General features: G+C 44.2%; 1 protein-coding gene across 1 annotated transcript in view; it reads left to right on the top strand.

Moving 5' to 3' along the window:
* The window catches only part of memo1 (mediator of cell motility 1), a 45,017-nt gene that overhangs the window by 31,083 nt on the left and 701 nt on the right, over positions 1 to 13,233 (top strand). Inside the window, exons 5-8 of the mRNA XM_055639004.1 lie at positions 1,056 to 1,167; positions 5,983 to 6,125; positions 10,322 to 10,398; positions 12,068 to 12,172. Coding sequence (XP_055494979.1) covers positions 1,056 to 1,167; positions 5,983 to 6,125; positions 10,322 to 10,398; positions 12,068 to 12,172 — 437 coding nt within the window. The remainder of the gene's footprint in view (positions 1 to 1,055; positions 1,168 to 5,982; positions 6,126 to 10,321; positions 10,399 to 12,067; positions 12,173 to 13,233) is intronic.

The following is a 13,233-nucleotide window of genomic DNA, read 5'->3' as shown; positions in this document are numbered from 1 at the left end:
TAAACAACTGGGGTCCCGGCACCCAACTAGTGATTGCCTGCCATTCTGAAAAGGACCCATTAATTCCGACTCTTTGCTTCCTGTCTGTCAACCAGTTCTTTGTCCATGTCAATACCCCACCCCCAATACCATGTGCTCTAATTTTGCACACTAGTGTATTGTGTGGGACCTTGTTCCTGAATCTTAGCAGCACTAATTCCTGTATCTTAACAGCAGTAATTGCAAACTATGATTTATGAATGTGATTTTGTTTTAAACAACTGGAGTTTAATTACTATTCATGGTCTTGGACAATTTTATAAATGCCCTCTGAAAATGGACATATCCAACCTAAAGTACTGAATTTTCAGTTTCTCACAATAATTGTTTTGGATTGTTAGCAAACAATTCACTGTTGGGTTGTCTGCAAACCATTACAAAATAAACCACAAGGCTTTAATAATGAAAATGTTTGGGAACAAATTGGTGGGAATACTGTCATTGCAAAAAAAATACCCTTTCCTCTCTCGTTCTTCTGCACAGTCCAGGTATCAGTGTCTTATGTACAGCTGCATTGTCACACTGTGTTAACACATCACCAAGTATGGGGGACATGATCATCTTTGCATGATAAAACCCTGCAGATGGCTTGCATGTCTTCATCATTCTAAAAATCATGCTAAAAGTCTTCAGCGGGTGAAGGTTAATTTCAGTCCATGTGCAGTGTGGTTAGTGTTAGGCTGTGATCCTATAGCTTTTATTTTAAAGCCCCTTGTCTGATCATGTGAAAGAGAGTGCGATATGGAGATAATTCACTTGGTTCCTCAAAGCCATAAATAGACAATAGGTGCAGGTGTAGGCCATTTGGCCATTCGATCCAGCACCGCCATTCAATGTGATCATGGCTGATCATCCACAATCATGAATGCTCTGGAGAGCTGGTAAAGAAAATTGGGTGATACTTGGGGTTCAGATCATCTCAAAGGAGTGGAAAGGTCTTGCAACAATGAAAATTGAGTTGAGGCTGTTGGTAGTGGTGATCTTGACATGTTTTTTTGTTTTTTTTCAATGATCAGTTTACGGAGAGCTGTGGAAGACGGGAATGTTTGAGCGAATGACGATTCAGATAGACGAAGACGAACACAGTATTGAAATGCATTTGCCTTACACAGCTAAAACCATGGAAAGGTAAGACTGCCAACTGCTGAACATCATAATTGTGTGTGCATTTATTATATATATTAGGCTCGCTTAGGCTTAAGTGTATTATATCAAGGGGCGGTCTATCTAGCTGGTTCAAGTAGCTAATGGAGTCATAGAGCTGTACAACATGGAAACATGACTTCGGCTCGCCTTGTCCTTGTGATCCTTGTCCTGGACCACCCATATTGAACCAACGACCAAGAAAGCACCAACGCTTGTCCTTCCTTAGAAGGTTTAGGATGTTTGGCATGTCCCCTACAACTCTTACCAATTACAGATGCACCATAGAAAGCATTCTACCAGGATCCGTCCAAGAGCACAAGAAATTGCAGCGAATTGTGGACGCAGCCCAGACCATCACAGAAACCAACCTCTCTTCTATTGACTCCATTTATACCTCGTGCTGAATAGGCAATGCCAGTAGCCTAATCAAGGAAGAGTCGCACCCTGGCCACTCCCTCTTCACCCCTCCCCCATCAGGCAAAAGGTATAGAAGTGTGAAAACGCACACCACCAGATTCAGGGACAGTTTCTTCCCAGCTATTATCAGGTAACTGAATCATCCTACCACAACCAGAGAGCAGTGCTGAACTACGATCTACCTCTTTGGTGACCCTCGGACTATCCTTGATCAGACTTTGCTGGCTTTACCTTGCACTAAACGTTATTCCCTTATCATGTATCTATACACTGTAAATGGATTGATTGTAATCTTTCTGCTTGTCTTTCTGCTGACTGGTTAGCACGCAACAAAAGCTTTTCACTGTACCTCGGCACTTGTGGCAATAAAATGAACTGAAGTTGGCATATATGGAAGATATGCATTCCCCTGGCAGCATGTTTCAGGCTCTCACCGCCCTCTGTTAGAAAACTTGCCCTGCACATCACCTTTAAACTTTATCCCTTTCACTTTAAATGTCATGGCCTCTGGCATTTGATATTTACATCCAGGGAAATAGGTTCTGTCTGACTGTCCTATAAACACAACTTGTTGTTAATGAAAAATCTCATCATTGCCACAGCATTGGCTGCGGGTGTTATGCATGTTAGTGGCAACATTTTGTGCAAAGTGACTTTTGAGAGAATGACTAACATGCAAAGTACATTTGTGTTAATTGTCTGCTTTTGCTCATTCACCCAGTCATTTCTCAAACACTTTACTCTTGAGCATGAATAGAAGGACATCATTTGAGTAAGGTTTATAATTTTAGAATTGATTACTCACCTTACCCTTTCGAGTACACCGATGAATAACGCCACGTGTTAAACAACTTCTAAAATCTTGACATATCAATTTATTAAAGATCTTGCAGGTGCATAACAGAAACACATTTGCACAAAATTTGAAACACGGTACTGAGATCTGTAAGTGAATGTCTGGTCAAAAAGGTGGGTTTTAAAGAGGGAGAAGCAGAGCCGCTTAGTGAATGAATTTGAAAGCTAAGTGTTGGAGGAGCTGAAGGCATTGGCGGAGCACTAAATGCCAAGGATGAGTAGGAAGCCGGAGATGGAAGAGTATTCCATGACAAGGCCAGAGGAGTTTACATAAAGAGTCCACTGAGAGCTTTGAACACCAGGAAGTGAATGTTAAAAATGGGGTCTTGTTTGGAGTAGGCCAATAAATGCAGATGCCATACATTGCATTGTTCAATTGCTGCAGGGTATTTGGCCTCGTTCAAATAATGAACTGAAAATTGAAGCAACAAGAGTAATAAACTAGAAGTTAGTTTTTCTGGGGACTGTGGATTGACTCCAAGCTCATTGCAAATGATTTTCAAGTCTAGTTAAAATAAGATCTTGTGTTTCCAAGCAGGCCGATGTTTTATACTTGCTGAATGTAAACAAATTAGGGTTGGTAACACTCGTGATAAAGCATGGCCTATGCTGAAACAGCAGGGTGATGAGGCAGGATCATGCAATAGCCCCTAGTTGTGAAGTTTGGGATAATGGCTTCTTTAAGGTTAGGATATCAGCATTTTGCGTTCATTTGACCATGAAACACACAGCAATAGTGCAAAGGTGCCTGATGTTTATTTTATAGCTGGTTATTTTAAAATTTAACAGATATTATACCATTACTCTCAGATCAGGCAAGACCTCCACTGAATTATTTGCATTTAGTGGATCTGCACTTTTAAAAATTCATAAATTGATTTGGAGGAAGTATTTTAGTGTTAAAGTGTTCCAATGCTCGGCCAATGCAAGTGTTGGAAATTGGAATTGGGCTCCATGTATCAACCAACTTGATGATCAGGACATGGACAAAGAGATGATCAATGACTACAAAAGAAGTGGCTGACGAGGGAAGTCAAGGATAATGTTAAAGCCAAGGAAGAGGCATATAAATTGGCCAGAAGAAGCGGCAAACCAGAGGACTGGGAGAAATTTAGAACTCAACAGAGGACAATGGGGTTAATTATAAGTGGGGGGGAAAAAAGAGTTTGAAAGAAAACTTGCGGGAAATATAAAAACTGACTGTAAAAGTTTCTATGGGTATGTAAAAGGGAAAAGATTAGTGAAGATGAATGTAGGTCCCTTACAGTTAGAGACAGATGAATTTATGATTGGAAACAAGGAAATGGCAGAACAGTTAAACAAATACTTTGGTTTGGTCTTTGCTAAGGAAGACACAAACAATCTCCCGGAAATACTCGGAGAACGAGGATCTAATGGGAGGGAAGAAATGAAGGGAATCCACATTAGTCAGAAAATGGTGTTAGGTAAACTGTTTGGACAGAAGGCAGATAAATCCCCAGGGCCGGATGGTCTGCAACCAGGAATACTCAAGGAGGTGGTCCTAAAAATCGTGGATGCATTGTGATAATTTTCCAATGTTCTCTCAACTCTGGGTCAGTTCCTGAGGACTGGAGGAGCCAATATAACTCCACCTTTTAAGAAAGGAGGGAGAGAGAAAATTGAATTATAGACCAGTTAGCCTTACATCGGTAGTGGGGAAGATGCTGGAGTCGATTATTAAAGATGTAATAGCATCACATTTGTAAAGCAGTGAAGAATTGGTCAAAGTCAGCATGGATTTATGAAGGGGATTAGTCATGCTTGACTAATCTTTTGGAATTTTTTGAGGATGTAACAAGTAGAATGGATAAGGGAGAGCCAGTGGATGCGGTGTATCTGGACATTCAAAAAGCATTTGACAAGATCCACACACGAGATTAGTGTGCAAAATTAATAAATGGTATTGGGGATAGGTAATTGACATGGATAGAGAACTGGTTGGCAGACAGGAAGCAAAGAGTAGGAATTCACGAGTCCTTTTCAGAATGGCAGGCAGTGACTAGTGGGGTGCCACAAGACTTGGTGTTGGGACCCCAGTTGTTTACAATATGTATTAACGATTTAGACGAGGGAATTAAAGTAACATCTCTAAGTTTGTGGATGACACAAAGCTGGGTGGCAGTGTGAGCTGCGAGGAGGATGCTATGAGGCAGAACAGGAAGGCAGATTAATATCTGAATGGTATCAGATTAGGAGAAGAGGTGCAACGAGACCTGGGTGTGCTGTACATCAGTTACTGAAAGTAAGCATGCAGGTACAGCAGGCAGTGACAAATGCCTTCATTGCGAGAGGATTTGTGTTCAGGAGCAAGGAGGTCCTGCTGTAATTGTACAGGGTCCTGGTGAGACCGCACCTGGAGTATTGTGTGCAATTTTGGTCCTAATTTGAGGAAGGACATTATTGCTATTGAGGGAGTGCAGCGTAGGTTCACCAGGTTAATTCACTGACCTGATGAAAGAATGGGTCGACTCGGATTGTATTAGCTGGAATTTAGAAGGATGAGAGGGAATCTTGTAGAAACATATAAAATTCTTAGCGTATTGGACAGGGTAGATACAGGAAAAATGTTCCCGATGTTGGGTGTGTCCAGAACCAGGGGACACAGTTTAAGAATAAGGGGTGGGCCATTTAGGACTGAGATGAGGAAAAACTTTTTCACTCAAGAGTTATAAATCTGTCTAATTCTCTGCCACAGAAGGCAGTGGAGGTCAATTCACTGGATGTTTTCAAGAGAGAGTTGGAGGCTAAGGGAGTCAAGGGATATGGGGAAAAAGCCGGAACAGGGTACTGATTTTGGATGATCAGCTATGATCATATTGAATGGTGGCGCTGGCTCGAAGGGCCAAATGGCCTACAACTCCTGCACCTATTTCCTATATTTCTATGTTAAGAATAAAGATACAGTGCAGTGTGACAAAAGGATCCTTTGTCCTTCCAAGCTGATTCCCTTTAGAAGACATAATCTGTCATGCAAGGTTGTATTAAATGTCTGTAGCTGCTCAAAGACCCTTTTTCAGTTCAAGTCTGCAGGGTTTTGGTCGGTGACAACCCCTTTATCAATAGCATTTTCCACAGAGCATTGGTCACCTGTGAGACATAACATTATAGCAAGTTAATAGAATAGGGGGCAGCATGGTGACGCAGTGGTAGAGTTACTGACTTACAGCTCCAGATACATGGGTTTGATCCTGGCGACGGGTGCTGTCTGTACGGAGCTTGTACATTCTCCCCGGGACCGCATGGATTTTCCCCGGGTGCTCCGGATTCCTCCCACACTCCAAAGACATACAATTTTGTAGGTTAATTGTCCCTAGTGCGTAGGATAGTGCCAGTGTCCGGGGTGATCGTTGGTCGGCGCGGACTCGGTGGGCTGAAGAGACTGTTTCCACGCTGCATCTCTAAAACTAAACTTGGGTAACAATGTGTAACGTGAAACTGTCTCTTAATTGCTGTGTGACTCACTTTTTTTTTAAATCACCATTTTTTTTCTGTGTTCTCAACCAGCCAAAAAGATGAGTTAACCATTGTTCCTGTTTTGGTTGGAGCATTGAGTGATTCCAAAGAACAGATGTACGGGGAGCTCTTTAGTAAATACCTTGCAGATCCTCTAAATCTCTTTGTGATTTCATCAGATTTCTGTCACTGGGGTATGTACCTGTTTCAATCTCATTGTGACTCTGCTGTTAAAAACATTCTGGGAGCAGAACAACTTGAATGTTTTATTTGATCATTAATATAAACAGCCCTCTCTCCATGAACATCATCGGCTCCGACTCAATCTTTCTTATTTTTAATAGACTGGCATGCATCTTACCATCGCATATACTGGTGCATAAGTACAGTTGTACATCTCTCGCTCTCTCTCCCTCTCCCACTCTCCCTCTCCCACTCTGCCACTCCCCTTCCCACTCCCACTCACCCTCCCCCACTCCCATTCCCCCCTCCCCCTCCTCCTCGCCCATTTTGAAATACCAGTACAATGCCCATACACAGGAGTACACCACACATCTGTATACATGAGTCCATGTACGCACCTAATATACACCCACACATCCTAGCACAACCATGAAGGCACACTGACACTTACAGATTTGGGATTCATACTGGACCAGGCACCAACATTAGCATGTTACACAGAAAAGCTGGAGAAACTCAGCGGGTGCAGCAGCATCTATGGAGCGAAGGAAATAGGCAACGTTTCGGGCCGAAACCCTTCTTCAGACTGATCAGGGGTGGGGGTGGGTGGGGACAAGAAAGGGAAAAGGAGGAGTAGCCGGAAGGCTGGAGGGTGGGAGGAGACAGCAGGGGAGCTGAGGAAGGGGAGGAGACAGCAAGGACTAACAGAATTGGGAGAAGTCGATGTTCATGCCCCCGGGATGCAGACTCCCCAAACGGAATATGAGGTGCTGTTCCTCCAATTTCCGGTGCTGCTCGCTGTGGCCATGGAGGAGACCCAGGACAGAGAGGTCGGAGATGGAGTGGGAGGGGGAGTTGAAGTGCTGAGCCACCGGGAGGTCAGCTTGGTTATTGCGGACCGAGCGGAGGTGTTCGGCGAAACGATCGCCCAACCTCCGCTTGGTCTCACCGATATAGATCTGCTGACATCTAGAGCAGCGGACGCAATAGATGAGGTTGGAAGAGATGCAGGTAAACCTCTGTCGCACCTGGAACGATTGCTTGGGTCCCTGAAAGGAGTTGAGGGGGGAGGTAAAGGGACAAGTGTTGCATCGGCTGCGGCCGCAAGGGAAAGTGCCCGGGGAGGGGGTGGACCGAGAGGGAAGGGAAGAATTGACAAGGGAGTTATGGAGGGAGCGGTCTTTGCGGAAGGCAGATATGGGGGGAGATGGGAAGATGTGGCCAGTAGTGGGGTCACGTTGGAGGGTGGCGAAACTGACGGAGGATTATTTTTTGTATGTGATGGCTGGTGGGGTGAAAGGTGAGGACTAGGGGGACTCGGCCCTTGTTGCGAGTGCGGGGATGGGGAGAGAGAGCAGTGTTGCGGGGTATGGAAGAGACCCTGGTGCGAGCCTCATTTATGGTGGAGGAGGGGAACCCCCGTTCCCTGAATAGTGAGGACATTTCAGATGTCCTGGTGTGGAACGCCTCATCCGTGGAGCAGATGCGGCGTTAACGGGGGTTCCCCTCCTCCACCATAAATGAGGCTCGCACCAGGGTCTCTTCCATACCCCGCAACACTGCTCTCTCTCCCCATCCCCCCACTCGCAACAAGGGCCGAGTCCCCCTAGTCCTCACCTTTCACCCCACCAGCCATCACATACAAAAAATAATCCTCCGTCAGTTTTGCCACCTCCAACGTGACCCCACTACTGGCCACATCTTCCCATCTCCCCCCATATCTGCCTTCCGCAAAGACCGCTCCCTCCATAACTCCCTTGTCAATTCTTCCCTTCCCTCTCGGTCCACCCCCTCCCCGGGCACTTTCCCTTGCGGCCGCAGCCGATGCAACACTTGTCCCTTTACCTCCCCCCTCAACTCCTTTCAGGGACCCAAGCAATCGTTCCAGGTGCGACAGAGGTTTACCTGCATCTCTTCCAACCTCATCTATTGCGTCCGCTGCTCTAGATGTCAGCAGATCTATATCGGTGAGACCAAGCGGAGGTTGGGCGATCGTTTCGCCGAACACCTCCGCTCGGTCCGCAATAACCAAGCTGACCTCCCGGTGGCTCAGCACTTCAACTCCCCCTCCCACTCCATCTCCGACCTCTCTGTCCTGGGTCTCCTCCATGGCCACAGCGAGCAGCACCGGAAATTGGAGGAACAGCACCTCATATTCCGTTTGGGGAGTCTGCTCCGGGGGCATGAACATCGACTTCTCCCAATTCTGTTAGTCCTTGCTGTCTCCTCCCCTTCCTCAGCTCCCCTGCTGTCTCCTCCCACCCTCCAGCCTTCCGGCTACTCCTCCTTTTCCCTTTCTTGTCCCCACCCACCCCCACCCCTGATCAGTCTGAAGAAGGGTTTCGGCCCGAAACGTTGCCTATTTCCTTCGCTCCATAGATGCTGCTGCACCCGCTGAGTTTCTCCAGCTTTTCTGTGTAACCTTCGATTCTCCAGCATCTGCAGTTCCCTCTTTAACACCAACATTAGCATGTCTGTCCAGATATTGCATACATGTGCATGCCAACACACCTGCGAGTAATTTCCTTGTGAAAACATGACATACTTTTTACCTACACTTATATTCTGCTCCTATTTCAAAGGACAGTGACCTGATCTATTAAAAGGCAAATGCACTAAAGGCACTGTTTTAAACAAAATCTCGCCACACAATGAGATTGACTGAGTGAGCTGGGACTCAATTTTGATGTCCCACAGTTAACGTCTGTAATCTGTTTCCCTCAAATGGTCATTGCAGTCCGCTTAAAAAATATGAAGAATATATTTTTAAGTGTCTTTTGCATTTGGCTGGTCATTTTTTTAAATGTTCCGAGCATTTTAATGACTTTGTATCATTTGCTTCAGATATCATAAGGAATGTTTGTCATCTGAATTGTTTTAAAAGCGGGTATGAACTCTCCATTCAAAGAAAATACACTTGTCAAAGTTTATGTGTGTCCCCTGCCCATTTCTTCTGCTTGTTCACCAGGCTGCTGTTGTTTAGCGTGAGGGTAGCTCTTCCTTTCACCTGCTGACCAGCTTCAGAAGTATTTTATCATACCAGTGTCAGAGATAGAATACAGAACAGCTACCTAGAGATAGAAATTTGGGAGATAAAAAGCGTTGAGTGGTAGAATGTGTTGGCTTTTTAAGCTTTGGGATTTGGGTTGAAACATGCACTCTGAAATGAGTTGGCTGATTTTAGCTGAGTTCCTTGTGGCCAGAAATCTAAATGCAACACTGTTCCGACTTACTGCCTATTATGCCTCCTGGCATGTAGGGCAGCAACAAAGGTCCTCCACTCCTGTCTGTTCTGGGCTAGCTTCTGGACACTACCCCAGGGTAGGTCCATTGGTTTCATTTCCTCCTCTATAGTTCGTCGCCAGGTGGTTTTGGGTCTCCCTCTTTTCCTTTTCCCTTTTCCCAAGTGCGGGGCTATACTTGGGATGCTGTCTGGTTCTCTGCACCATTGACATTCATCCTAGCATCTGTCGATAGCCCTGGAAGTCCATCACGAATCTCCCGCAGGCATAGCTCTAGGGGTCACTGAGACACACAAGCTCCCCGACCACGACAAGGTTGCAACCCAACGGGGAGATGCTGTTCCGAGTCCAATGCTAATTGACATTCTCATTCAGATCAAGGATGGCTTTTGGGTAAATAGTGCTAAACGTTTTGCAATAAGGGGACACTTCCTTCAGGTTTGGGTTAGAACACAAGGTGCTGTACACAAAATCAGGTGGAGCTTCAAGCCATGCAAGTTAAAAGGACAAAAGTAACAGCTGGGCAGGCAACATCTGCCTATCAAAACCCCCCTCGCCTGTGGCATTTTGTCTTGCCTCCCCTCTCTTCCAGCCCCCCCCCCCCCCCCCCCGCCACAATGAGTCTGAAGAAAGGTCCCGACCCAAACCACCACCTGTCCATATTCTCCAGAGATGCTGCATGACCTGCTAAGTTACTCCAGCACTTTGAGTCCTTTAGTGTAAGCCAGCATCTGCAATTCCTTGTTTCCACTCAGAACTGCAAGTACAAATTAATGCAAATTCCTGAAAGATGGCATATTAGCCATCTAATATCACAAGGCCCATGTCGTAATTCATGGAGCTCTGGACAATTTACAGCATGCCAGGAGACCATTCAGATTAGCATGTCACAGGGGCAGAGACAGCTAGGATGAAGCATGCCTCGCCACCTCTGCTTTTGATTTCTGACCTCTGTTATTTTTCAGGGCAACGTTTTCGATTCACACATTACGACGAGAGTCAAGGAGAGATCTACAGGTCAATTCAGCACTTGGATAAAATGGTATGGGAAATGATGGGTTGCTTTTAAAAAAGTAGACCCATTTCGGAGGTAGTTGAGGCAGGGACTATCCCAACGTTTAAGTAACAGACAGGTACATGGATAGGACAGGTTTAGAGGGGTATGGGCCAAATACAGCAGGTGGGACCAGTGTAGATGGGGCGTGTTGGCCGGTGTGGGCAAATGGGCCTGTTTCCACGCTGTATGACTATGACTCTTTGGATATTTATTTGAGGTTTGAGTTAATGAAAGCCTGAATCTATTACTAATGAGCTTTTTTGCATGTTTATAAATCGGTTGTAGCAATGATTGTCAGCTGGAAATGAGAAATATGTGTGGTTTATGTTATTGTGGGCCTGCATGGAGAGAACAAAAATTCTTAGCCACCACCCACAATGTGAAAGAGAATGGGATAGAATGTGTGGAGAGATTGGTTGAACAGAACTGACTGAGAGAAGGGTGTTTGGTTAATTTCAAAGGCAATGGAAGGAAATATGGTATTCTACCCAGGTACTTTGACGGATAATTATGGAAAGAATTGAAACAATTATTTAACTAAAAAGTTTATTAGAACTTTGTTCTTTTCTCAAGTCTTGATGGCTTGAAACAATCGTATCTAGTTAGTTTAGAGATACAACATGGAATCAGGCCCTTCGGCCCACCGAGTCTGTGCCGACATATGATCACCTGTATACTAGTTATATCTTACACTCTAGGGATAATCTGCACGTCTTTGGAATGTGGGGGGCAACTGGAGCACCCAGAGAAAACCCACATGGTCACAGGGAGAACATGCAAATTTTGTACAGACAGTACCCATAGTTAGGATTGAACTCGGGTCTCTGGCACTGAAAGGCAGCAACTATACCCTTGCACCAATGTGCCGGCTATGTCGCCTGAGCTATATATTTCTTAATCATGCAAGTCCAGCAGTCCCTTATTTATCACAGGGGCTACATTAAAATGTTATTAATAATACTGGTGATGATATCAGTCTACATTATATTGAGCAACAGGAATGTGTTTTATTGGGAGTTAAGTCACTCCTTGATTGACTGGAGACTGATGACCAGAAGATGAAATGAAAAGTATTCTGGCTCATTTCCTGGTGGCACTGTAGAGTTGTGGCAGGTTATACATCAAGCACAGTTTACAGTTTTGTCTTCCCTGCCTGTAGTGATTCGTTGAAGAGTTTTGGTCTGGATGAAAAGTTCAGCTACTTACAATCAACAATGTAAACTGCTGTATAAAAACAATTTCCCCCCCCAAAAAAATTGCACTCTTCACAAATAACAGAATTAGTTGCCTTTCAGGTTTTGAGTATATTTTTGCTTTTAAAAAATGGTCTGTATTTGGGTAGAAATCTGATAAAAATCAAATCAGAATGTAACGAGCAGGAATGGGTTAAGATTCGTCCATCTCCGATTGCCGCTGATCCATGCATTTCCAGGTTTTGACAGATTTCATGATTTTTATACCTAGATAGATCTTGTCTGTTCCCCTTTTCACCGTGAGCCATTGTACTTTGAACAGGAGCTGTCTTTCAAACACGAATGGATTCCTAAGGCAGCAAGATTTAGCAGATTACCTGTAACATGGACAATTTTTGCAGTGAAACATAAAATGGAGTACTTTTCAGTAAAACACTGTCACTTAATCTGTTTTATTTCAGGGTATGGATATTATAGAGCAACTAGATGCTGTATCGTTTAACAACTATTTGAAGAAATACCACAACACTATCTGTGGTCGTCATCCCATTGGGGTTCTGCTCAATGTAAGTTAAAAGTATTCAAGCCTGTTGTTTCCCCCCCTTTCATACTATTGCTATGCAGGCTCCTTTTTTTTTTACTGTGGATCAGGGCTATCTAATCTAAAGTAGCAGGTGTCTACCACTCTCCAGTAACATGCGCTGGAGAAAGGAGATGTATTCAGATTCGATTGTTTAGGGCAAGGGAGAATCCTGAATAAAATAAGTCAAATACTTTCTTTACTAATGATTCAATGGTGCTTTATTTGTCACATATGCAACTGCAGAGTGAAATTCTTGTTGAATATGTTACACATGCAGGTGCCATAAGAAACTGCAGATACTGGTTTACAGAGAAAGGCACAAAGTGCTAGAGTAACTCAGCAGATCAAGCAGCATCTCAAGAAAGCATGGATAGGTTTCTAACCTATCCAAGTTCTCCAAAGATGTTGTCGGACCTGCTGAGTCACTTCAGCACTTTGTGACATTCTTTCCTACTTTTTACTCAGAATATCATTCAAAATCATTGCGATATTTGATTCTTTTAGCCATACGCTGTTTAGAGTATCCCATTATGGTTCAACAAATGCACTTCCTCGTACAAGAGACAAACCAGAGATTCCAGTGTCTCGGAGGCTCGAAGGGCCGAATGGCCTACTCGTGCACCTATTTTCTATGTTTTTATGTCTCAAAAGCAAACTCCTGAAAAATTATTTGCTAGCTACATGAGAATCATTCCTCATACTATCTTGTTCCCCCTATATCCAGCAAAGATATTCCCTAATTTGGACACAAAGTGCTGGAATAACTTAGTGGTTCAGGCAGTTTCTCTGAAGAACGTGGATAGGTGACTTATCCAGTCCCAAACCAAAACGTCACCTATCCATGTTCTCCAGAGATGTTGCCAGACCCGCTGAAGCACTTGGAGTTCTTTTGTGTAAACAAACATCTGCAGTTTCTTGTTTCTACATTTTCTAATTTGCCGGGTGTTCAGCCTGATGGCCGATCATTGTCGAGATTTTCAAGATTTGTACGCAAACAGCCAGATTTATAAATGTAAAATATATATAAACTCCTTTCCTCCCCAA

The sequence above is a fragment of the Leucoraja erinacea genome, chromosome 8 (assembly GCF_028641065.1).
Source record: "Leucoraja erinacea ecotype New England chromosome 8, Leri_hhj_1, whole genome shotgun sequence".
Lineage (NCBI taxonomy): Eukaryota > Metazoa > Chordata > Chondrichthyes > Rajiformes > Rajidae > Leucoraja > Leucoraja erinaceus.
Note: the sequence above shows the minus strand (reverse complement) of the source record. Positions and strands in the feature narration are given on the sequence as shown.